At 37.3% G+C, this 27,501-nt stretch overlaps 1 protein-coding gene across 2 annotated transcripts; it reads right to left on the bottom strand.

The window, feature by feature from the left end:
- Positions 1-24,743, bottom strand: ANKEF1 (ankyrin repeat and EF-hand domain containing 1). 2 transcript variants are annotated; one of them, XM_035298365.3, is made up of 11 exons: positions 24,440-24,743; positions 22,590-22,675; positions 19,376-19,765; positions 14,754-14,953; positions 13,552-13,701; positions 12,400-12,523; positions 7,854-8,676; positions 6,198-6,424; positions 4,842-5,002; positions 3,497-3,634; positions 1-2,582 (listed from the first exon to the last, which is right to left on the bottom strand). In XM_035298365.3, the coding sequence occupies exons 3-11, from the start codon at positions 19,719-19,721 to the stop codon at positions 2,424-2,426; spliced, it is 2,328 nt and encodes a 775-aa protein (XP_035154256.1). In that variant the 5' UTR covers positions 19,722-19,765; positions 22,590-22,675; positions 24,440-24,743; the 3' UTR covers positions 1-2,423. The 2 variants fall into 2 exon arrangements, with proteins under 2 accessions (XP_035154256.1, XP_002747403.2); XM_002747357.6 differs by lacking the exon at positions 22,590-22,675.
- Between the last annotated feature and the right edge of the window lie 2,758 nt (positions 24,744-27,501).

Raw genomic sequence — 27,501 nt, 5'->3', positions numbered from 1 at the left:
TTCACTATGTTATATATATTGTATTCTTACAACAAAGTTGAGAAAAGACAACATTTGAACTCAACACAATAGCAACAGGTGGCTATGAAATTATTACAGTTGTACAGTATGTACTACAGTTAATTTAATGCAATTATGATTTATTACTGCATCTTTAATTTGCGTTTCTCTCAACTTCAAATGCAGTTAAAGTTTACAAAGTTTACATCATGTCTCAACGGCATGTGCCTCCTGATATGATGTACCGAGAAGGGTGCAATGACGTCTGTAGCACTGCCCCAAAGCATCACCTGAATCTATTTTTGAAGACATATAAGGCAAACCAAAGTTGAGAGACATTTTACAGGATAACTGGCTTGTATTCTTATATACTGTCATAAACAAACAAGCAAGGAAAAATAGACTGTTCTAAGCTACAAGAGACTAAAGAGATGGGACAAGTGAATGTATTTTATGACCTGGGAGTACATAGGAAATTATTGAGACAGATAGCAAAATCTGAATAAAGTCTATAGATTAAATAGTTCATTTAAGCGTTAATTTCCTTATTTTGCCAATGGTAATATTGTTATGCAAAAGAACATTGTGATTTTAGGAAATACGATGAAATATTTAGTGGGAAAGAACATCAAGTCTTCAACTGACAAACAATTGGGGAAGAAAATTAAACATAACACACACATATACGTAGAGGGAGAAAGAGATAAACAAATGTGATAAGTGGTTAACATTTAGGTAATCTGGGTAAAGGGCATATAGGAGTTCTTTGTAAAATTACTGCAACTTTCCATAAATATGAAATTAAGTCAAAAGAAAAATAACAAAAAATGAAAACAAAACCTTACATAAAGACAAAATGTAGTTGTAATAGCAAATCTCCTGGCTCCAAATGGCAATGCTTGTAAGCAACCCCTGTTTAGGTCTGTCTCCTCCAAAGAGGTGGACATGGTTACCTGCTTCACTCTCTCTCTTCCCTTCTCCTCCATGACTGGCTCCTGTGAAAGTCTCCTCCAAGGTTGGAAAGAGAGGGAGGAGGTTAGAGAAAGGGGTTTAATCCATATGTGACTGACAAGTTGTAATCTGGAGTTAGTGCCTTCTGGTAAGACAGATTCTAAAGTGACTTTTTTTGTCAGTGGGACATTGGTTATTTTTGGAGCTCCTGTTTAGTACCCACTGCATTTCCTGGTGTGAGTAATGCCTCAGCTAGCTTGTTATTCCAGAGTACACCTCCAGAGATAGTCAATTTTATGTCTCAACTTGGCTAGGTTATAGTAAGCAGTAACTCAATCAAATACAAATCTTAGGTGTTGAGGTGAAGGAATTGTGTATATGCAACCAACGCTGACTTTATGTAAAGGAGATTGTCTTAGATAATTTAGATGGACCTGATCCCATCAGTCACTTTAACAACAGTTGAAATTTTGACAATCGTAATCTGATTAGGTAAATGGATGCCTTTTCTTTTAGGAAACACATACTGAAGTATTTAGGGATATGAACAAAACTGAGGTTTCCGTGATGAAGAAGAAATTCCACTTCTGGACTTCAGGGACAGCTCCTGCATGTTTCCAGCCTGTACTTCCTGACAGCCTACCCTACAAATTTAGCACTTGACCATCCAGGCCCCAAAATTATGTAAACCAACTCTTTGCAATAAATCTCTTCATCTATCTATCTTTCGATCTATCAATCAATCATCTATCTGTCTCTCTGTCTGCCACTTAGTCTGTCTTTCTAGCTAGCTAGCTGTCAGGCTGAAGCAAAACTAATTGTGATTTTTGCTGTAATTAAAGGTAATGGTAAAAATTGCAATTACTTTTGCACCAACCTAATATCTATTAATCTAGGGCTAGGGCTATGTATCTAGGGCTAGGGCTTTTAATAGCTAGGGCTGTTGAAAGTATATTTAACCCAAGGTATCTGATACATACACTTTATAATAGCGTGAGAAATAAACTCCTTCCTTAAAAGATTAAATATTCCTGTTTTTTCTAAAACCTAAATTGTTTTCATCAATTTCCACTAGAAATGTATATTTAATAAGCAGGCTTGGCACAGTAGCTGACACCTATAATCCCAGCACTTTGGGCGGATTTCTTGAGCTCAGGAGTTTGAGACCAGCATCATGGTATAGACTTGGTAAATCTTTTGACTGTAATATTTATAACCCACATGCCATGTATTTCACTACCTTCATAAAGGGGTTAGGGGATTTATCCAGAATGACATAGCATTCATCTCAAAATAACATACATCTTTTCTCTAGACAGCTCAGAATATTTATCGTTGTTAAAGCAAGAAGAAATATTTGGTAACAGGTTCTTGCTGTATGGATTGCTTTGGCTTGAATGGAAATCTCTACTCTCTCCAAAGATTGGTCCCTGGGTCCCAAAGCGTTTATCCCAAGAAGTAACTGCTGTGACTTAGGTCTTCAAGGCAGCTTTCATTGCTCGAGCTTTTTCTGTGATGTTCTTCTGGAAAGGCATCATGAAATCATCGAAGTCCACTTCCCATGTAAACCTCTCCCGCCGTAGTTCCCTCTTCCTGATCAGCTCTGCTGTTGTGGCTTCAGGACTCCAAATCTTAAAAAAAAAAAAAAAAAAAAAAAAAAGCCATGCCTGAGCAGGTATAAGCATGACAGCTGGTAAATATGCTAGTATCCAATGCTCGGTACACAGTTTTAACTGAAAAACTTCTTTATAGTTTTAACTTAAACTACTAAATTAACTCTTAGATGTGTTTTAACTTCTTCCCCTCTCTCATATGACACCAGTGGTTACATGAGCATCATCACTGTTTCTGATGATGACTGTCTAGACATCTAATGTCAGAAATGCTCTTCAATTACCTCTCTGGCCAGTTATGCTCAGATCAGCTGCTGTTTGTTTTTAGGATGCCAAAACAGGGAAGCAAAGGAATTAGAAGATCGTCTGGGCTTACTACCTATATGTCCTACGTAGAAGTCAAAATTATTTTTATAATAGAAGACGAGGGGAGCTGCTTGTTCAGCATGGTTGGATGGGCAATGAAAAGACAATTATTTTCCCCCTAAGATGTCTCCACGTCTTTAGTTGTGGATGTTTTAGGAAGCTGCTGAATAAATCCAGTCTTGTTTGATATGAAACCCCCACGTCATCTGGTAGTAGTAAGTACAAAGAAGGGCTGGGTCTGTGAAGTACTCCCCCAAAAAAGGTATCCTTAGGCCTTGGTGACTAAATATCTGCAGAGCATGCCATTGATTCACAAAGACTTCAACCTTTCAGGAAAATGTAAATTTCAATACAGAAATAGTAATAGAAAGAGAGCCAGATGCCAGGAACTATGAGTTGGGCATACTGAGTTGAAAACAGCAGAACCTGACAAAAGAACATTAGCAAATAGTAACTGTGAAAGACAAATTTTGTAGATTTGTTTGGATATTCTACATAAAAAGCATTTGATAAAAATGACATTATGAGCTTCTACCTTGCTATGAAGATCCTTTCAAAGCACTTACCCTCCGTGGAATAAATGTGATATCCACTTTCTTGGTATAACCACTGGTAATCAATGAATTGAGATGAACCACACTATCCCTTGGCACTTTCTTTCCCTCTGATATCGTTGGTACAGCATAAATTGATGACAGTGGTTCCTGGAAACAAGACCAAAAATTATAAATTGTAAAAATCTATATTCACTTTCTAATATTATTTGCTATTTCACATCTTACTCTGAAGCCAGAAAAAAAACCTAAAAATGCTACTGTGCAAGTTATAATTTGAGATATAATAGTATATTACTATAACTCTGAGGATAGGGAGAGATAGTTTGCCTTATTTAACTTTAATTAGAAGTCTTGGTAGAAGATCACATAAGTCTTTGAGATACCCATCCTTGATCTTGGCCACTCATTAATCAGAAGGATGGAATCCTACTAAATAATGGTGCATAAAGGAAGAACTTTAGTTGACTGATCCTCCTTTAGTTGACTGATCCACCTTTTGCCATCCTAACATCCTCCATATTTATAACTCTGCTGTCTGTCTATAATCCCTTCATCCTATCTACTTCTCACCCCTACATTTCCCCAACCTTTTCCAATTTGATGACACTAAAGCTTTTCCTTCTTGACTTTCATTTCTTGTCCTGTGTCAGCCAAGTGTCTCCAGTAAATCTGCTTCCTTAAAAAAAGCATCCAACCGAGAGACACACTTAGGGGTTCCCTGCTAATGGTAAAGTCGTGATGTCTCAGTAACTCCACAGGCAACAACTTCAACTTTCTGCTGCAGTTTAGAAGTTCTTAAGCCATTCTGGATTACCAGAAATGTTTAAAACCTTCTACAACCATTTTACAGAATAGTCTACTTACAATGGCTCCATATCCCAGAATTCAGTGGTAAAATTCCTGGGTGTAGGCGGCAGGTATGGGGAAGGGTTATGGTAGGCAATGAAAGGGGATATGGTGGACAAAATGAAGAAAAAATCATGCTTTATTTCAGTCCACATAAGGATTAGCCTCCTTCCCTATTTGGATCATCTCATCAAATCTGTATAATTCAGGACCAAATACATACATAATACAAATTTTGGTTTTCATTTTCAACATTCTAATTGTACTTGGATGAACCCATTTGGTTTTTGTATGGATTTTCTTTGCAGTGAGTTCTTTTTAGGCTCTTCAGTGATAGGAATTTTATTAGCTGTTTCTTTAAAAGTACTACATACTAACAGTACTGAAAGTATGTACTACATATTATCTTGCCCATGTTGTACAATATATAAATAGTGCTGCTGGCTTCCCCAAAACAGATTTTTAAAGAGTTCCAATTACTAATGGGTAATCAACCTTTTTTTCTTACCCCTTCTTTCTTAATTTCAGGGCCTTCAGTCTTCAGTATAGGAGTCTTGCCTTTTAGTTTTTGAGTTTCTGCTGATTTTTGCAAGTTATCTAGCTTTTCTTTAATCAGACCAATTATTCTGTTATCGGCATATGCCTTTGCAACGTCCATGGCAGTATGCCCTGTTGAAACAAACGTAAATTCAGAGTAACTATAAACATATTAATGATAAACCATGTAGAAAAATATCTCAGCACATCAGCTCTAAGCCTGCCCTAATAAAGGTGATTCCTATAGCAAATGATACCTATACGGATTTTTACAGAGCTAGGTCAGATATTCTCTATGGTAGTCCCAGCTCTAAAATCCCATGACGTATAGTACCATTTAAATATACAAAATTATTTTTTCTTAGTTTTTTGACTATGTTTCTTAAAAGAGTGACAGGAAATATTAGATTACATTTTTAAATATCAAATTGATTGTTCTCTCCCCACATTGTGCAAATTTCCTTCTGTGTGATAGTTTTGCATTATCTTCCCCTTTCCTTGATGTAAGGAGGTAAATTCCAAAAGGCCTGGGGAAGCTGATGGCTGGGCATTTTGTTACCCATAATATCATCAGGCAGGACAGGTACAGTAGTACCTGTGAGTCAGAGGCCACCTGAACCAACCAGAGGTACAATGCCCACTCAGATTCAAAGCAGGCAATGGGTTCCAACATAGGAAAATGATACTCCCAAACCAGAGCTCAAATATATTCAAATGATTTTTTAATTTTTCCTTTATGGTATTTATGATACAAGGCCATGTATTTACTTCCTGGAGTCAGGGAAGCCTCAATTCAGGAATTACTTTGTCCAGCTTTAAGAAATCCCAATTCTATAGAGTCTGAGTCTTTAGAGTAGGCCATTATTAGGAATTAACAGTAATAACAGTGTAATAATTCAACGTGTGATCTGCAAACTGGCGCAAGTTCACAAACTAATAGTTACTGATCCATAGTGAAGTAACTACAGAAAATAAGTGTTTATAAATGCTTATAGCAACTTAACATAATTTTCTGTCATTAAAATTTAAAGATTAAAAAGATTTGGCCTTGTATTTTGTTTTTTTTTAATTTTATTTTTCTAATAAATTATTTTTATTGTATTTCAGTCCATGAAAGATTGCAAACATAAAGAAATGGCCCTCCAATACCAGTGAATTGAGAGATATTCGGTATAAGACAAACTTCCGTAACATTTAACTCAGGCTTGTGTTTGCACCAGGAACCCAGGGGACAATGCAAGCCTATGATAATAGAACCAGAAGGGGCTTAGAAGCTAACATAAATTCTCCTTTTCTGACCGTAATCATCAATAATATGAACACATACCTTTTCTATTTTCCAGCTGGAATTTAGCACCAATATCAAGTAGGTATTTCACAGTATCCAGTCTACAGCTTTCAATGGCTCTACTTAAAGGAGTTGAGTTGTTGATTGAAACTGCATCTATTAAAGCCCCAGATTTAACAAGAAGCTCAACAATGTCTTGTTGGCCTGCATGGCATGCAAAATGAAGTGGAGTCCACAGAAAATTATCTGCTGCATTAACATTAGCTCTATAAGATAAGATAGATGCACAAAGTAAAAATACTGGTTGTTCCAAGGACTGGACACTGAAAAGGCAAAGTAAGACTTCATAAGTTCTATCGAGTTGTTAAACTGTAAACTCCGTGCCATAATTTTTCATCAAACCTCTTTGTTCTGCATTATTTGAGAGTTTTAACTTCCTTTGTGTATATCTACACATTAAAAGGCACTTTAGATTCTAGGGATTACAATTTTGCAAAGGTTAAAATCAAGGAAAATTACAAACTAGATCCAATGAAGATAAAAGCTGACAGGACATATAAAAGTTATATTATTCCATTTTGTGTCTACTTTCATTTAAACAGAATACATTTTTAAATGAAACTTCATTGTTAAATTTCTAAATATTACCATGTATTATTTAAAATTTTAGTCCTGTTTAGAAATTCATTATCCAGAAGTTCATATTCTCATTAGTTGCTCTCTTGATAATATACAAATTTGAGTCTTTCTTTAACATTAAAGTACTAGTAAGATTAATACTTTATTTCTCAAGTATGCAATTACTGTGTTAGTAAGTGGCATGAATCACACTACAGTCTCATTATGTAAATACATGAGAAAACTGAGGCACAAAAAGTGTTAAGAAACTCACCCCAGGTAATACAACCATGGAAGAAGGAATTAAACCTGAGTGATTGTTGTAATCTAAAAAGTTAAGTATTATAAATATGTCATGTATTGATAGTTTAAACATATTTACATGACAAGGGAAAAGAATGCCCCACTCTGGAGGAGGGCAGCAAGTTTTAGGACCAAAACGTGTTATTATAGCCACCATTCCACTTGTTTCAAGTTGTTGAGATTCCCAAAACAGAGGCAGATTGAAAAGTGACTTCACGTCTTCTAGGTGAAGCTCTGAGACAGGACTGAGCTGTGCTGCCATTGACAGAAGGCAGTAGTAATCAGAAGACTCCGTTAACCCCGAGTAAACACTGGCTTTCACTTTGTGCATAATTGGCAAAATATACTTGTGTACACACAATCCTGTGCTCCCATTATCCTGGTTTCCCATATAAGATCTATAGGCCTAATAGATTTATTACAAGCTTTAATAAAGGGGCTTAAAATCTAACATAAATTCTCCTTTTCTAACCCTGACCATCAATAATATGATACCTTTTATAGGGCATTTTATTGACTTTAAAGCCTGTATTATATCAGCATTTTTAATAAAGCATTAATAGCATTCTTTAATGAAGCCTGTAAGTTAATTATTATAGCCTTAATAAAAGGTTTTTATATATTAAAGCCTTAATTCATTATAGACTTTTATAAAGTAGCACTTTTCTATGTTACAAAAATTCTGGAACTAAATGTTTCTTAATGTCTTCCTTTTATTTCCTTGAAATGTGAAGACTCATGAAAATTTAAACCACACTCCACTGAGATGCATACCCTTTTTCAAGAAGAAACTTGACCACATCTATGTTTCCACTTGCACACGCCGTCATTAGTGGAGTTTTGTAATAATTATCCTTCATATCCACAGGTATTCCTGATTCAAAGGCCTTTTTCAGAGAAGCTAGATCCCCTGCCTTGGTGATAATATTAATGTTTGAAAATGCCTTCTCTGAATCATCAATGTACCAAGCAGAGTCATCCTGAATGGGATGTTCTGGGGGATGATCTCTGTTAAACCGGCTGCTATCAGTGACATTGTTGTAGGTCTCAATCATGTAATACGGTGGCCCACCATCCTGCCGGCGTGGAAACGCGTTGTCAGGAATGACACAGATTGGAAGGGGTAAGACAAATTTACCTTTCTTTCCTTTTCTGCCCATCCCTTTTTTCTTTTTCTTAGGTCCATAGGATCCTAAAACAAAAGACTTGCTTAAATATCTGGTTCCTTTAAAGAATTCATTAATATTGACTCCTCCTCCCCGGATTTTCTCATGAAGTTGGGCGATGGCAGCCAACTGCTCTGAGCTTGCATAATCTTGCATTTCCTCCAACACCATCACGAAGTCATTCTTGCTGACACTCCCGTCGCCCCTGTCAACAGCAGAAAAGGCTTCCCGCAGGAAAGCCTCACGTTCTATGGACCAATCGTGCAGTCTAAGGGCCCAGAGGGGATTTGGGTTTTTGGCTCCTGGCCTGGCTAGTTTATTAGCAGTTCTCTCTGCTCGGCGTATCTCTTTGCTTGCTGCTTTGAAGCCGCCTTCCTTAGCCACAGCCCTGGGCGTTTTATGATCTAAATTCTTCCATTTCAGGTCACATCCTAAAACATAAAGCATCATAATTTATGAATGGTGCTAAGGTACCTACATGGCTAATAAGTGACATTCATCCAACTGTTTTCTTAATTTCGTGTGATTCGTCAAAAATGTGTCCCCAAATTATATGTGTATAAAGATGCATACATTTTGCTTTTATAATTACAAAATTGAGCTGTGATTTTTTTCTGTGAGCATCACTTTGGTGAATTCTGAAGAAGATAAGTTAACAATTTATAATAGGATTAGAACATTTATCCTTAGAGATATTTGAAACACATACCATATTGGTACACTTGCTCAGGGGACTTCAGGCCAGTAGGAAAAGATCAAGGATGCATTTGAATTTGGAAAGAAGCTGGATTCAAACAGCTTACCTAGGACCTTATGAACTCAGATCTGAAAAGCAGCAGAATACTCATGTCCTTTTGAATGATTTAGACTGTCAATCTGTGTACAAACTTAAAGTCCGTTTTTTCTATATTCTTCATTAAATAATGTAATTTATGCTAATCTGCTGTTTTGTGGTACGGCCATGTGAACAACCTTCACAGAGGAAAAAGTAATTTGTAATTCAATCTGAGGAGTTCATTATATTTATGTATGTGCAAGTTAGACATGAAAATTCATTTTCTTTTTTGGTCCCTTATTTAACAAAATGATGAGACCAACATTATTTGTAAATATTCACCAAATAAACAAACTTTTTTGAACATGTTAGGGAATCCATTTAGTGCTACCAAAAAGTTTGTGTTGTCTATAATAAGTGTTTTGAGACATTAAAAATCCATTGTATGTGTAAGTAAGGCTTTGAAGAAGTAGTCAGACTATGTTTTTCAGGATTAATACTTTCCTTGGTATTGTCAAAAATTAAAATTTTATATTATGGGTAAAAAAAAAAACAAGGATGAATAAGACCTCTGATCTGATAGCAAAACAGGGTGGCTATAATCAATAATAATTATACATTTTTTAAATAGCAAAAAGAGTGTAATTGGCTTGATTGTTTGTAACACAAAGAATACATGCTTTTGGGGACTGACACCCCAGTCTCCAGAATGTGATTATTCAGCATTGTATGCCTATATCAAAACATTTAACATGCTCCACAAATATATACACTATTCACAAAAAAATAAAAATTAAAAAACAAAAAATCGATTTTACTACACACACATACACACACACTTTTTATACTAAGGCCAATAATTTTACTAGTAATAGAAAAACTAAAAAAGGCTATTGAGACAATAAAGATTCCAAAATTTCTCTTGGACAGTTATAAGAACAGTGACTTGATAGTGTAATTCCATAGCATAGTAATTCCACAGTGCAATTCCATAATACTTCTGATATGCTGTTTTTACTTAGCTATTTATTTTTCTTATTCAGGGTGTCTGGGGGTTTTTGCTCCCACTTCTCAAGCCACTTCTTCTGTGTTCACTCAGCACTAAGGACCAAAGGATTTTCATCCTGCTTCAGCTCATACTCCGCAGCTTCCAGCTTCCTCCTGGTTAGAAACCGCCATGTGTATAAAAGAAGACTCCAACATCCCAGTTTAAAGAGCTAAAGGCAGTTTTCCTGTCCTTTTGACTTGGAGCTTCCTGTCTCCTCCTTTATGATTAGTAAATAAAAGATCCATTCATTCTCTGTGAGATTTATGTTCCTCTGTGGTAAAGATGTTCAACTTTCAGCTCGCTGGTGCTGCAGAACTCAGGGAGTTGAGGGCCCAGGAAGAGGAGGAGGACTCCCCGAGCTCCCCACTCCTCTGCCCTTGGATGTGGCTCTCACATGCTTACAGGGGGAGTCATAAATTGCTGCAGCAGGAGGATGAGGGGCCAAAAGAGGACCATCATGAGGAAATGTGAGAAATGAATCCAGCCAGCACAAGTGGTTTACAATTAAGTACACAAGAGACTAAACCTAGGGAGCTTATTCAGAAACAAGCATTTTATCGCCGAGGGTTTCTTGCTGCTCTGACTGCCTTAGATGTAAGATTCTAAAGGTGGAAATGTAACTGACAACACTTCTGCTGTGAAACTGGGTCACCCACATAGGATCTGGTGACGTGTTTATATTTCCAAACACATAGAGAACTCAGAATATTTTCAAACATTTGCTTTAAAATAGCCTCATGGTTTATTCTTCTAGGAAAGTGGATATTTTCTGCATCATTGAGTTAGGCCTTTTTGCGTGACCCAGGCTCTGGTCCTTGGCTTCTCAATGTGCTTTCTGTGATGTTATTCCAGGAATACATAAATGATAGAGTATGTGTGACATTTGTCCCAATAAGAAATAAGTCAGCATATTAAAGTTAGAGAACCTTGTCTCAACCTGGGTGGATCTTTAGTTTTTAGAAACACACAATGTTAACTGAAATGCCAAAATAAACTGCTAATAGTGACAGATTTGAAAACAAAACCAATAAGACTGTTTGAAAGAACCAAAATTGCATTTGATACATTTTTTTCTCATTTGCAAAAGGGTTTATTATATTGGGGGCATAGTGTATACATTTATAAAAGTAAAAATGGATCTGTTTTTATGCTATTATAGCTATGTGGGCATGTTACTCTTATAATTTTAGTGACTTCTAAAATTTTGTGTCTATGTGGAAGACAGAAAAATAAAACACTTTCTTTGCTCTATTACAGACTTGTTAGACTTTAAGTTTTTGCCTATTTCTCATAAACGAAAAAATATCTACAGTTCTACAAAATGCAGTTCTATTGATAACAGTTAAAAATCTTTTAATGTGTATTTAATTAGCATGTAATTAACAAAAGATTCATTCATATCCTTAAATGTAATTAACTAGTATTTTCATTTTAAGAAACTCATTAAGCTATATATGATATGTTCATATTTCTAAATTAATACTTAAAAGCTACATGAAAATAAAAAATTAAAAATTTTGCTCATGTTTCAAATTTTCCATGAAAGTTTTCATTTCATGTTTTCCCTCAAATTATTTTCCCCATAACTGCAAATTATCCAGAAAAGTTATCTTCGTATTTGATATAATGAAATATTTTTAAAAATAAAATAATTAAAAATTCAGATGAAAGCAAATGGTTTTCAGTGTATGTCCTTTTTTAGATTGATGTTGGCATTTTTAAAATAAGAAATTTAATCAGGTTTTTTTTTTTTTTTTTGACAGAGTCTCACTCTGTCCACCAGGTTGGAGTGCAGTGGTGCAATCTTGGCTCACTGCAACCTCTGCCTCCCAAGTTCATGTGATTCTCATGCCTTAGCCCCTCAAGTAACTGGGACTACAGGTGCCATCACCACATCCAGCAAATTTTTTTTTACAATGTTAGTAGACATGGGGTTATATCATGTTGGCCAAGCTGGTCTTGAACTCCTGATCTCAAGTGATCTGCCTGCCTCAGCCTCCCAAAGTGCTGGGATTACAGGCATGAGCCACCACAACCTGCCCTCAACCGTAAGTATTTTAATGATTAGTTGGCTCAGGAACAATCCCCTTTAGGTTTTAACAATAACCTAAACATTTTGGAGAAATGGGTTTTCATCACTTTTAAGATCAGATTCATGATTTAACAGAGGGGTAATATAAGAAATAATTTTCAATTTTCTTTCTACATATGGGTGAAATTTTGCTATAGAAAAAATAAGCCACTGACAAGTGATTGGCCCAAAGTCTCTGCTTGTCTATGACATAGGTAAATCATAAATACTTTAAGCACGAAATTGCTAGACAACTTTACCTCGCTGGGCTATATATTTACAGCAATCTGCAAAACCACCCATGGCAGCATAATGAAGTGGTGTGTTCCCATTTAACGAAATCAGTCCCATGTCTCCATTGTAGGCAAAAAGAAGCTTCAATATCTGTCAAATAAATAGTGGATATTGTGGAAAAACAGAAATGTACATTTATTACATAAAGACTGGCAACTGGACCTGCGCTATCCAGTATATTATCAGTTAGCCATGCATGACTATTGAACATTCAAATTGAAATGAACTAAATTGAAAATATTTAAGTTTCATTCATTTTTTTCACTAGCCACATTTAAAGTACTCAAAAGCCACATGGACACTGTGTTGCACTGTGTTGTATAGCACAAATACAGAATATGTCCATCATCACCAAAAGTTCTATTAAATAGCATTGGTCTAGAGCATAGAAAACTCTATACTTCGACGCAGCACTACCATTTTTGTTAGTGTAGGTAATTTAAGAAAGCATGAGAGCATGGAAAACAGTATCTAGGGGGAAATTCTTTACCAAATGTGGTTTCTATTTTTGTGTACATTTTTATTGCTGGGAAAATAGTGATATAAATGAAGATAACTATGTTAAAACAAAGACAATTAAGTAAAGAAATTTCAGATAAAATTCAGAATTAAAAAAATAGTGCTAATTCCTATTTTGTTTCTGCAATATTACTAGATCAAGAGATATTCTTTGCTGTATGTTTAGGTAATCAGAATGCTTGAGTTTAACATTCAGGTATATCATTATCTAATACACACAAGCACCAAGGACATAAGAGTATAAGGGTACTGTTCTCCCATAATTAGATCGTATCATATTTTGAAGATCCTAGTATGTATTGAAGGCATAAAATACAGTAGTCCCAGGTGGCAGAAATTTTAAATTATTATCAAGTACACAGCAACAATATTATTAGCAATATTAAATTAGTAAATTTGAAAACACATAAAACTAAATAATGAGATAACATTTTAAAAAATATAATTTTAGAGTAATTTAGGGAAATCAAGATGAAAACCACATAGACAACTCAGAAAAAAAGTCTGCCTTAGTGTAATCTACATGACATATAAACATTTTGAGAAAAGGAACAGAAAAGTTTTAGCAACCAATTTTAAAGCAAGGAAATGATTATTACATCAAAAAAGCCTCCTTTCGCAGCAAAATGAGCGGCGTGATGCCTGTCATTGTCCAATGTATTCACTTCACCTCCTCTTTCCAATATGCCTCGAACTATTTCCACCACCCCTTCTCTTGATGCTTCCATTAAAGCCGTGCGGCCTGTGGACTGGACATTAAACAGATGAGATGCTGTTTATACCCATCATATTAAGTAGCAGAATCAGTACAAATAGTCAGAATCCATTTAACATTAGCTTTACACTTACAAGTTTAGTTCTCTACACTTTTCTTATTACAAAGAGGAAAAATTAACCAAGTACAATGGGTCAGTATCTAAAACATAGAATTCTCAAATCAGACTCAAGGTCACACTGCATGCCCCTGTGAGAATATCATGTTAAAAATATATTTCTTGCAAATAGAGCAGAACAAAAAGGGAAAAAAAGAGATAAAATATCAATACCTAATATAAAATTAGGTCACAGGTGTTTTCTAATGAGAAGAAAATCTATTTTTAGTGTCAAGAAAGGGCAATTAAAAGAAAACTTAATAAAATTAGCCAAGTAAAGAGAGTGAACAAAATTGATGGAAGAAATAGCAGAAGTATGCTGGGCATGCCTATAATCTCATCACTTTGGAAGGCTGAGGCAGGTGGATTACTTGAGGCCGGGAGTTCGAAATCTGCCTGGCCAATATGGTGAAACCGTGTCTCTACTAAAAATCCAAAAAAAAAAAAAAAGTTAGTGGGGAGTGGTGGCATGCAGCTGTAATCCCAGCTACTCAGGAGGCTGAGGCAGGAGAATTGCTTGAACTGGGGAGGCAGAGATTTCAGTGAGCCAAGATTGGACCACTGTACTCCTCCAGCCTGGGCAATGGAGTGAGACCCTGTCTCCAAAAAAAAAAGGAACAGCAGAACTATATATTTTCTTTCCAAAAAGATATATCCTATTAGGTATCAGCAATGCCTTATTTACTATTCCCTATAATGATACTTTGACATTATGCATAATAAATACCAAGTTTCTAAACATAATTAGGAAACAGACTGTAGAATCATAGCAATATGAAGATAATAAAGGTACAACATCTTTAAGCATTTTGAATCAAAATGAATAGTCTATAAGCTAATAGGATTATGTCATCATATTTAAATGCAAAGATTATATATTATGCTGTAACTGAAACAAGAAATATTTGTATTCACAAGAATAGCCATACTGGATTGATTGCATTGGGATCGGCTCCTTTTTCCAAAAGTGTCAGGCATACATCTTTAACATCATGTGCTTCTTCACAAGCTCTAAGGAATATTGGCTTTCCTTCATAGGTAGAATTGTTGAAATCTGCACCATGTTCAAGGGCAATCAGAGCACAGCGATAATGCCGTTTAGTCGGTAAAATGCAGTAAAACAAAACGCCTGCAGAGAAATAAAATCCCCAGAGAGCATTTAATTAACAATCTATACATATTTGACAGAACGGAAAATAGAAATATTAAATATCCATATTTAGCTAGTTAAAGGCATATATGCCTTGGTTTCCTCTCTGAAACCAACTAAAACGCTGAGACAGAAAACAAAAAACCAACATCCTTAATTCCTGACGTACTTAGAAAATAGTCACAGCCACATGTGATAGGACCCGGCTTATGAAAGAAATGGAGTGTTGATAGGTGAGCCCTGTTGACTCTGAGTATTTGGCACCTTGCAATATGTACCCTGAGTGTCCCTTGCCGGAATGCACAGGGGTATGTGTGCTAAAGAGCTACTGGCAAGTCCCCAGGTTCCCTCTAAAACTGCAGAATGGCAAAAGAGATGGTACTGGGTGATGAAATGTGTGTAGACTGATCATGTTTGTAAGAAGCAGGCTGTCAGTATAGCAGTAAAGAGATGAAAAATTAGATGGCAAGTATCTCAGCCATTTTGGTAAATCATTTTGCTCCACTGGAGAAAGCAAAATGCTAAATCCCTAGACCCAGGACCTGTAACATACAGGCCATCCATATAATCCATGTCAAAAACATACTACACATCAGGGTTACTGTTATAAACCCAGGGCAGAGTATTGCTAAGAAAAATCTAAGTAAACAACAATCAGACTCCAAACTGACTTTGTAATGAGCCCATTCCAAAAAGGGGCTTCATTTAAAGAATAACCAAAAGAGAAACCAGTATGCAAACTATTAAAAAAATACTGCAAGGAAAACAGAAAACTGATAATAAAAGCCAAGCAAAAAAGACACACTAGAAGCTATCCTAGTGAAAATTATTGGCTGATTCATTTCCATGATAGCAAAGAAAGTAAATATAACTTGTTCTAAAATAAAAGTGCAAAGATAGACCCTAATCTTAAGATTAAAAGAGTATGTTGGGTCTTAGGAAAAGTTGATTAAGAATAGTCAACAAGGCATGCTTGGGTAAAGCTAGGCAAAGAAAGGGACTTGTGAGAATCCAGGCAAAAATTCAACTAATCTATAAAGAGGAATACTCAAGCTGCCCTCAAAAATTTATCACAACAATATTCAATACTACAGTACAATTAAAGGATCTCTACACTATACTTGGGGGAAAAATAGGGAAATTTTATACCCAATCAAGACTTTGTTCATATATAAAAGCAATAGATACATATAATCTTAAGGATTTAAGAAATCAGGGATATAAGCCCAAAGAAGTGAGTTAAACTACTTGATTGAAAAGTGAGTCTTCCAGAGACCAATAGAGAATATGTGACTAAAAAAAGTGATAAATACTGAATCTCTTTAGCCATAGAACCAAAGCTAAGTCACCTTAGTAATTTTAGATAGAGAAAAGAATATTGCAATTCATAATAATGTAAAAATAAGGTAATTTAACAAGAATTTGGAGAGAAGGGAGGGAAGAATAAATAGTATAAGCATTTGATGTTCTCATTTTTGGGGGCTGAAGACAGATATTATTTAAAGCAGGTAAGGAGATAAAAGACAGGTACTTATCATTTAAAAGTATACAGGGAATCATTGAAAGAACTAAGTAATTATAATTAACTATAAAATTGGATGATAGAAGGGAAGTAGCAGAGGTAAGAGGAAGGGTTATTGTACTAATCTTATCTAATTTGTACTATTTACTAATATTACTAATCAGAGTAAAGAATCAGTGAGTACTACTTAAGATGCTACCTCAGTAAACAGGTTTAAGGGCATACAAGTATCAAGTTAACCATTAAAAGAACAAAAAACATCCCATCAATTTTAGAAAATATACTTGTAAACATATAAAGAAAAATACACATATACAGCAAAATAAAACAAATATATGGACCATATGTGACAATAATTTCACATATATTTTTATGTACTAGATATATTATGCACAATATAAAATAAACAACATTTCTGAAGCCAAACTTATGGGAAATCTAGATAACTATAAATTGCATAAATTCTACCATTAAAATAAAATAAAATGTAAACAAAAATCAAAACCTAAATATATTTTATATAAACTGATATACTTAAAATAGAGTTACTCAGAACAGTTAAAAAAAAAAAAGAGGGTCAAGGATATTACTGAAAAGAGAAAGTCAAAGACAGACAAAGACATAGAAGGCAAGAACAGACCAACAGCAACAATGACAACAAAACAACCTAAGCACGATACCCGAGGAGGCTGAATTCATTACAAAAGGTCCAGAGCCACTTATGAAATGGCTATTTCATAATGAAGGCACGTGCAACACACAGTTAAAGTCTATCTGGGCTGACTCTTCAAGCCACAAAGAACACGAATCAACATTCCTCAACTGAAGGAAAAACAAGATTGAAAAATATTGGACCTTATCATAGAACTGGCATACTGCATTGAGGACTTGGTACACATTCTTATAAATAGGAAAACTAATAAAATGGGAATGGGTGCTATAAGGAACTACTATAGCTTATCTTTTTTAAGGAGAATAATTCTACAGTGTAATTGATTCCCTAGGACAACATACAAGAAAGAATGTATTGGCTTAGAGCTTTACCTTCTCCACATTGTGTAAAATTGTTCAAAGAGAAAGTGCATTTTAAGCCTAGGTCATGTCTCACATCCTAAAGACCCACTTAGCCATTTAAATGTTTGCTTATCCTTTAGAAACGAGGTACAGTGAGTCAAACATTAGTCACCAGAAAACAGGATGTCAGTGGCAGAGAGTGTACTGTGGAATAAGCAAAGCAGTTTGGCCAGTGGCAGCCAAACTGAGGGATGCGCAAGGTGACTGAGGCTCATTGATGTGGAGAAGAGACCAGGTACGCCGTACAATGGGCAGTACCTTGGGTTACGCAGAGTGAAGGCTGTCGGCAGCTATCCTAACAAGCTTACATGTGAAACAAGATTTTACATTTGTTTCCTAGCACAGTTTCAGTTCTGCCTATGAGATTTGTTTCCTCTAGCCAAATGCCTGTTGCATTTGCTGCAAGTATTTACTTGACCTTGTTTCCAATTTTACCTTCTTTAAAAATTTTTTACACTTTTACATTTTTATGCTATAGAATTTCTGTCTTTCTTTGTGATTTATCTCTCTGTTTCAAACTCAGTAAGTTAAACTTTGCTCTATTATAGTGTTTCCCAAAAGTTAGTCCACAAAACTCCAGGCATATAAAATGCCATCAAAAAACTATTTTATGGTCAAATAAATAAGGAAAATGTCACCATTTCTGAGCCAACAATGTGAAAGATGCATGCCTAAAATGTTTCTCTAATGAATGTGACAGTGGAGCCAATTTCTAATGTAGTACTTCTCAACATCCTGGCAATTCAGTGGTCCATGGAATACACTTTGAGGAATGGTATTCTACAGAGCTTTGAGAGGCTACCATTTTTTCAGGATTTACTATTTCAAAACACATTTGGCTCCTGAATGCATCTGAAGTTTATTTTGTTATGTGGTACTATTGTAATTATCCCTTTTCTTTTTCCTCTTTTGTTCTAAGCAAGTAATCATATCAAACACCAAGTCTAAAGAGAGTTACAAAGCAGATTTTGCTCTTGTCAGTAAACATTAACATTATAAAATGAGATTCATTTCTCCAATGCAGGGCTGATGTTAATGGCTTTGCATTGGCAGCAACTCAGGACGACAACTGCTTAAACTTACCAGTTTACGTTAAGTTTACCGGTAATTATCTCAGTTATTTTTATGAGGCTGTGTCAATTTTTGCCTGAACCTCAAGTTATTTGGGCAAGAAGTTCTCAGACCATGGTCTTGAGATAATGGGATTACAGGCGTGGAAGTGCAGCTCTTTCACCTGAATAATGGTTGAAAGATCATGTCTAAAGTTTGAGGTTGGATTTCCAAATACATTTTTAAACAATCGTAGAAAGTTGGAGCTTATGCCAGAATTGACTTTAATCCTTTCCAGTTTCCAGGTGCAAGTCCTTCCTACCTCAGACTGCTATCGAGGGGATCAAAATCCTTTTGGAGTTCTAGGTGTAGTAATGCCTGAGATTCCAAAATGTAAAAAAAAAAAAAGAATAAGAAATGTTCTACCTCATCGTTTTAAACAAGAGCTTAGATTTTATAATGAATGATCAGTGCATATAATGTTCAAACTTCTGCACATTTAAAAGAAACCACCAAACACAAATTAATCTAATTATATGAGCAAGCTCTAATAACTGATTTCCCTAAGATACAGCAATCTCATTTTCAAATCATGAGGAGGCAGTAGGTTTAAGTATACTAGTGAGAATTTTGCCTTTCACTTAAAACCGTAAGTAATTCACTTCTAAAGTTGGAAAACAAAAAGAGTCCATGTTATTCATTTCTGGCTACAAAGTGAATTGCAAACTGCTGTGGAGGATGTCGGGATTTTTTACCTTTTCCTTCATTATCAACTATAGTCATATCAGCCTTTGCCTTTGCCAGTATTTCCATCGACAATTCATGGCCCAGTTCTGCAGCCCTCATGGTGGGAGTACAGCCCATTCGGTCTTGCACATCAGGGTGAGCACCAAGGTCAAGGAGAAAGCTGACCATATCAATATCGTTGGAAACCGAGGCTAAGTGCAAAGCACTAAGTCCATCAATGGGGTCTGTAAAATTGATTAGTTCCGGGTATCCAAGCTTGGTCAGCTTCTCTATCTGCTTCTTGTCTTTGTTCCGCACACACTGAAGAACTTTGTAGATCTGTAAGTTCTCAAGTCTTTTATCTGCTAAAGCCATGCCTGACCAGCTCCTTGAAAACACTTTCTGGACAAAAACTAAAACTGAAGCAACAAAAAAGAAAAATAATCAAAGTTAATTTTATCATCTTCATTTTGATCAAATAACAGTATTTTGGAACTTCCTTAAGAACAAAGATTGTTTTTTATGAAATGTTCAGAAAGCAGGATTTACACACAAATACAAAAAATATTGAGTAGGCATAAAGTTAAAACAGTTCAAAACAAATCTTCCATTATAATGATAAATAGTTTGCCAGGTGGTTTTCCTATTATCTCATTTAACCTTTCCTCCTCACCACACTTTCCCATCTTACCATGAAGAAGCTGAGGTTAACTAAATTGCCATGGCAAGGGTTTGAGTTCCCATCTATCTACATGGTTTCATATCAGCACAATACAGAGATAATACAGGTTTTAATTGTCTTAAGGTGTTATAAAAACATGTAATTTTGAGTTGTTCATTGTAAAAAGAAATCTGCTGGGCTCTGTAACATATCAAAGATGTGATGAGTAATTTCTATATCATCTTATGTGGGAAAGATGTAGTTAAATGGCTGTAAGACAATTGTAAATCTTCATAAACAATCCCCCTGTTAAATTGTGATGAGCATTCTAGTATGTAATTTTACTTCTTTTTATGGAAAAGTAATGTTTTGGATTGAATAGCAGGTCATGCTAGGTATGCCCAGTTGTTTTTCTTTCTTCATTTCTTATGAGAAAAGAATTCCATTATCACACAGGGACTCCTATCCAGTTTGTTTGGATGGGGATGTCCCTTCTGTCCCCTACCAGAGGAATGGGTCTGTAACCTAGGCTTGGCCTTTTTGAAGGAACCGTCCCTCTCCAGGTACACCGAAGCTCAACCATATGTGCATAAAAGACATCAACCAATTAGCAGCCCATCTTCCAGAACTATGAGGGAAGACTATTCTGCTAAAATTATTAAATAGTGTGGTGTGAGGCTGGGGCTACAGGAAGCTCTCCTGGCTGACACATAGAGAGTCCATTCTTGGAAGATAGAGAGAGACTAAGACTGATGGCAATAATTGCAACATGGATTCCATGGTGCCAGAAACCATTATGTTCAGGATGGCATGAGTAAATATATCCTCTCCCTGTCACCTTATTTTGGCATAAGCTAGTCAGCTGGGTTTCCCACATTTGCAATGAAAAGATTCCATCTTACTACAAAAGCTAAAACTATGCACCATTTTTCTCTACCATAAGCCTGCTCCCCCACCCACATTCTCTATGGCAGTGAGCTCTCTCTCCTTCAAATTGTGTCTCTCTAGGAACCATAACATCTCCATTGTTTGCTTCCATCCAACACCACTGCCCACTCCTTCTCAGCTTCCTTTGTTGACTCCTGGTTTCAAGAAGCCTAATTGTTAGGTGGCCAGGGCTAGGTCCTCAAGACTCTTTTCTGTCCTTACACACTCCCCTGGTATTTCGCCTTATCTCATGACCCTCGACCTTCAGCCCAACTTTCATCTTCTGACGGTTCACTCTCAAATTCACACAGCCATCTCTGATTCTCCCCAAGGCTCAAACATGTATCCACCAGTCTACTCTTCTTTCTCCCTTGGATGTTTAATAGGCATCTGAAATGCAACATGGTCAAAGCACGACTGTTCATATCATCTGATCTTCTCCATTTCTCCCCATTTCTGATAATGGCATCACCATCCATCTACCTACTCAGATTAAAACACCAGGATTTACCCTTCATTCTTTCTCTCCTCTACAGATCCCCTCATTCTTTACATTCAGCAGCCATTGCTGTCAACTTCACCTCCAGCGTGTATCCTGACCATCCCCATGCTACTCTCCTAAGCCAAATCATTCACCTCACTGCTTCCACAACTGCCCCCTCTAGTTATTCTCTAGACATTTGCCAGAAAAATCTTTTAAACATGTAGTTCAGATAAAATCAGACAAGCTTACAGTCCCTAACATTTTAGTGTAGTTTCAAACAGAAAGTGTGTGTTGAACACCCATATATACACCACTAAAATTCTACCAGTAATGATTTCCTTGCTTTATTCCATCTTTATCTCTCTATCCATTAATCCACCTTATTTTTTAATCTGTTTCAAAGTAAACTGCAGGCATATTCCAACACATATACCCTTAACTGGAGTTCAAATATTTATTTTACATTTTTTATTTTCTCGTGTTTTGAATACACAATGAAACATACAAGTGTTAATTGTACAAATGCATATAGTTGTGAGTTTTGACAAATGTATATACTTGTGTAATCCAAACCCCTATTAGGATACAGAATATTTCCTTCATGCTAGAACGTTCTCTCCAAGTTACCGTTTAAAAACATTTCAATAGCTTTCCATTATAAAATGAATAAATCCCAATTGCTCACAACTATCTCTTAAAGACACTTTCCCTACCTCTCTTCACTCCAGTCTCTCCTGACTTAGTCATCTCTAGTCACACTGGCCTTTTGTTTATGAATAAAAGCTCATTCCTGCTTCTGGAAGTTTGTACTTCTTTCTCCTGCCCGGACAGCTCTTCGTTCAGAGTTTACGCTGATTGGTGTTTCTCACCATTCCAATTCCAACCACCATGCTACCTTTTCCTCTTGTTTTATCTAAAGCACTTATTGTCTAAAAACATTTTGTACAGATAGAGAGATGTTTAATTTCTGCATTGTGCGTCTCCTCCACTAGAATATAGTCTTTATGGAACAGAAGCTTTATATTATCATTGCCATTGTTTCCCTATCACCTAAAAGCTGACACATGAGGCATTCAGTAAAAGCTTGCTCAAAAAATTCCTGAAAGTTAACAGAATTGAGGGAAAGGAATAAAGGAAAACTCCTAACTTTCTGGCTTGAACAACTAGATACCTGTTTCTGAGATGGGGCACTTAGGATGAGGTCCAGACTGGGTGGGTAGTGTAGATCATCAATCTTTGGGCATTCGGAGTTAAAACCTACAAGGCAATAAGGCATGTATTTCAGGAGGTCAGGAGAGATCTAGGCCTGGTGTATGGGGAACTATGACGATTTCGGTGGTTGCAGAAAAAGCTGAGACAAGAAGTCAAGAAGAGAGACTACCAATATCAACTGCATGCTGTTGTCTCATTCTTTCTCCTACTCTTCTGCCTGCCTTTTCTTTGTGCTTCCTTTTTCCTGCTAGGACATCAGCCATCATATAGCTGTGGCTTCAATATCCTGTTTGCTGTAGCCCCTCTTTTGCCGTTTCTTTCTTTCTTTCTTTCTTTTTTTTTTTTTGAGATGGAGCTTCCCTCTGTCGCCCAGGCTGGAGTGCAGTGGCATGATCTTGGCAACCTCCACCTCCTGGCTCCAAGAGATTCTCCTGACTCAGCCTCCTGTATAGCTGGGATTACGGGTGCCCACCACCACACCCAGCTATTTTTTTTGTATTTTTAGTAGAAACAGAGTTTTACCATGTTGGCTAGGCTGGTCTCGAAATTCTGATCTCAGGTGATCTACCCACCTCGGCCTCCCAAAGTGCTGTGCTGGGATTACAGACGTGAGCCACCGCATCCAGCCTCTTTTGCCTTTAATCTGTTTATAACATGTGCTGGACTAGGGAACCAGTAACGCAGCTTGTTAGAATCAATTGCTGAGGCAGCCTCAGTCATCCATTTGGCCTTTGCTGCATAGCTTGGTAACATTCACCTTAGCTGCTCTTTATGGCTTGTTTTGTTATTACCAGTCATATTTCGATTAGGTGCAGTGTCATCATACTGCATATGTACATGTGTCATCTGTGGAATAGGGCAAGATGCTCTTACATAGGTAATGACTGCACTGAGTCAATGCCACCTGATTGGTGTTAATAGGAATTTCCTAATCAGGGATTTCAATGTTCCCTCTGTTAGCATCCATCCCTAGTAGAGAATTAATTGGCACCTACGATGATGAATTCAGCAGTCCAAGGCCCAGTTTCCTGTGGACTGCCTCCCCCATTGCTGGGGAGAGGGTAGCACCCTGTGTAGTGTCCTTTATAATCAACTGCAAAGACTGACCAAGAGCTCACCCCACTGCAGGAAATCACACAAGTGTCGCTCTCAGGTCCTGGGTTCCTTGAAAATTGAGCAGCATGTAGGATGCTCTGGAGGGCCTCCACATATAAGCACACGTGCTCTTTTCCCCAGCATGACCCTGGGCCACCTTAGACACATCTAACCATCATCTGCAATGACAATCTCAAAGGGGAGTGGAATAGAGCAGAATCTTGACTTGAGCTCCATGTTCAGGGTCTGAATACTCTGAAATTACATGAAAATCTGTGGGAATGTGTGTGTGTTCAAAGGGGGCTGTACAGTGGTGAAAGTGTAGGGTTTGAGGTGTGGAAATCTGTTGTGATCCTCCCTTCCCTGTATCATTATTTACACAAACTAGCTGGATAAATATAGACAGGCTACCTACCTAGTTTGTACCTCAGTTTCTGCATCTGTGAAATGGGAATAGCAATGGTGCCCACTTCCCTGGTCTATGTGAAAAGGAAATGAGATAATTCTTGTAAAGTATTTAGCAAAGTCCCTCAATATAGGCTCCTTAGGAACATCAAACTTGTGGGTTTCAGCTCACCCGCGGTGTGACCAAGAGTTTACATTTTGGGGGTTCTCTACTGTGCTTTCCACTTTTTAGTCTCCAGAAAAATCCGAAGAGAAAAGTGCAACAGGTAGAGACGTAACGTCAAAGGAAAGGCCAGGTGTCACGCTCACCTCTTAGGCGTCAGGACGATCAGGAGACACGGATCTCTGGGCATCTAAGAGCCTGGGCCTGCGGGGGGCGACCCGGGCGGCTCCTGCTCTTGTACTCCGACGCTCGGCGCGGGCCCAACCGCAACCTTGGGCTCCTGGAGCCTGGCGGAGACGTTCAGGCGTGAATGGTGTCCCTTTGGGCAGAGCAGGCGAGGTGGCGCGCGGGGCAGCAGGGCCGGGTGCGTGTGTCTATGGGCCCGGGGTCCGCGGAGGACGAGCGTGCGGGCAGATGAGCGCAGGAGGCGGGATGGGAGCCGCAGGGACTGGCTGATTGTGAGCTTCCGCCACGCGGGGCGCGGCTGCCAAGGCAACGGCCGGGTGCGCGGCTGGGCGGGGCTCACCCCCACCTCCGCCTCCGCCTCCGCACCCGCCTCCGCCTCCGCTCTGCGGGTCTCGCGTTGCCGCCAGGGGGCCCGGCCGGACGGGATCGGGGAGCTGCCCTGGGCTCTCCCGGAATCCTGGACCCCAAGGGCTGAGCACAGAATACCGCGGTCTTCAGTATTCCGCCCTTTTTTCATCCTCTTCTCCCACCTCCTGCCCTGAGTCAGAACGTAATTTAGTTACACAAGTAAAGCTACATATGGTAATTAAAAATGGAATCAAATATACAACAAAATAGTTTACAAAGTACAATTAAATGAAAAATACAATAAATTACACAATAAAACGAAAAGTGAATCTACTCTCAACTGCTGCAGATTCTTGTAATTCTTCCCAGAAATTTTCTTTCCATACTCTAGGATGCATATATGCTTAAAAAATATTTATACACAAATGGAAGCAAATATGGAGATCATTTCATTTCAGGGCTTACAAGTGCACCATAACACCCCTCCCTCTCCCTCCACACATACTTTTTGGCGGAAAATTCTGAGAGTTTTGGTTTGATTATGTGAATGTAAATCATAGGGGTGTGTGTGTGTGTGTGTGTGTGTGTGTATGCTTTTTAATGCAGTATGTAATTGCTTCCAATTAAAAACAGTAATTCCTCACACCAACCTATCCTATTCTACTCAGAGACTGTTTAACAATGTTAAGACCAAAGACATTGAATCAACCTAAATGTCCATCAATGATAGACTGGCTAAAGAAAAATGTGGTACATATACACCATGGAATACTATGCAGCCATGAAAAAGAACAAAATTATGTCTTTTGCAGGAATATGGAACTGGAGGCAATTATCCTTAGCAAACTAACCCAGAAACAGAAAACCACATACTGCATGTTCTCACTTATGAGATCTAAATGGACACATAGACAAATAGAGACACATAGAGAACACATGGGCACATAGAGGGGAACAACACACATTGGGGCCTATTAGAAGCATAGAGGGTAGAGAGTGGGAGGAGGGAGAGGATCAGGAAAAATAACTAATGGGTACTAAGCTTAGTATGTGGGTGATGAAATAATCTGTAGAACGAACCCCATGACACAAGTTTATCTATATAATTAACCTGCACATGTACCTCTGAATTGAAATAAAAAATAATAAAAATGTTACTAAGGACTATTTTATGAACACCAAAATATACTATGTGATATATAAAAAGTACAAAAAAAAATGCAATGCAACCATGGCTAAAGAGAAAGAAAGCCGGAAAAAATAAAGGAAAGAACAAAAAGTCCAAAAGGTCTGTCTCTACTGCTGTACCCCTGGTGTATTTCTTCCCAACACTGCATCCTCCTCTTCCTGTTCCCAGAGGTAGTACCTATCCTGAATTTTATAGTTATCATCCCAAATCATCCCAGCCTCTCTCTCTCTCTCTTTTTTTTTTTGAGATGGAGACTCAAGTCGGTCACCCAGGCTGGAGTGCAGTGACCTGATCTTGGCTCACTACAACCTCCACCTTCCAGGTTCAAGCTATTCTGCCTCAGCTTCCCGAGTAGCTAGAACTACAGGCGCATGCCACCATGCCTGGGTAATTTTTTGTATTTTTAATATAAACAGGTTTTCAGTGTGTTGGCCAAGATGGTCTTGATCTCCTGACCTTGTGATCCACCCACCTCGGCCTCCCAAAGTGTTGGGATTACAGGCGTGAGCCACTGTGCCTGGCCTATCATCCCAGCCTCTTAAAAATGCATTGCTTTTATATGAATGCCTCCCTAAATAATGTGTGTTTAATTTTTTTGTATTTTGAGAATTTATAAAAATGAGGTGGAATGTTGTGTATTGTTTTGATGACATTTTTCTTTTCAACATCTTGTTTTTGAAAGATACCTTTGTTGATACATTTAATTTGAGTTCCTTTATCTAAACAGCTGTATGCTATTCCATTCTATTACCATTCCACACACCTTTCAAATCAATTCTACTATTGACAGACATTTGGTGTATTTCCAGAATTTGCTGCTAAAAGCAATGCTACTATGATCACGTTTATACATGTCTTTGGATGCACACATTCAAGTGTTTCACTAGGGTATATGTCTAGGAGTTCAATTTCTGGGTTATAGGTTATTTGTAACATCAAGATAAAGAAAACTTGTTTTTCAGGAATATATAGCAATTTAGACTCCCATCAGCAGTGTGTATCTTAGCCAGAACTTGGTTTTGTCACACGAAAAACTTTCTGCTAATCTTGTGGGTATAAATGTACTTTATATGACCTGATTACTAATTACTAATCTGTAAGTTTGATTCCTTGGAGATGTTTGAGTGTAAATTTATTGTCAGGCTACCCTATTCACCCTCAAGTACTTACAACCTAACTCTCAGATTATTTTAACAGAACCAGGGTTTTTTGACATACTGGAGTCTAGCAACGATGAACAAGCCCCTCAGGTTCCTTGGGTCTCGCCCTCAAAAGCCATAAAAGAAGTACGCATAACAACGGAATAAGCTCCATCGTGGCTCTGTAGTGGATTCTTAAGGAATACTTCGGATAAACAGTTCCAACTATGTGTTATAAGTTGTCAGTAGATTTTTCCAATGATAATCTTCCTCATGTTTGAAGACAAAGTTGATGCCAGTGGCAATCTTGTTTCTATTTTGGAGAAAGTTCTTCAAGTTACTTGAG

The sequence above is a fragment of the Callithrix jacchus genome, chromosome 5, assembly GCF_049354715.1.
Source record: "Callithrix jacchus isolate 240 chromosome 5, calJac240_pri, whole genome shotgun sequence".
In the NCBI taxonomy this organism is placed as follows: Eukaryota; Metazoa; Chordata; class Mammalia; order Primates; family Cebidae; genus Callithrix; species Callithrix jacchus.
Note: the sequence above shows the minus strand (reverse complement) of the source record. Positions and strands in the feature narration are given on the sequence as shown.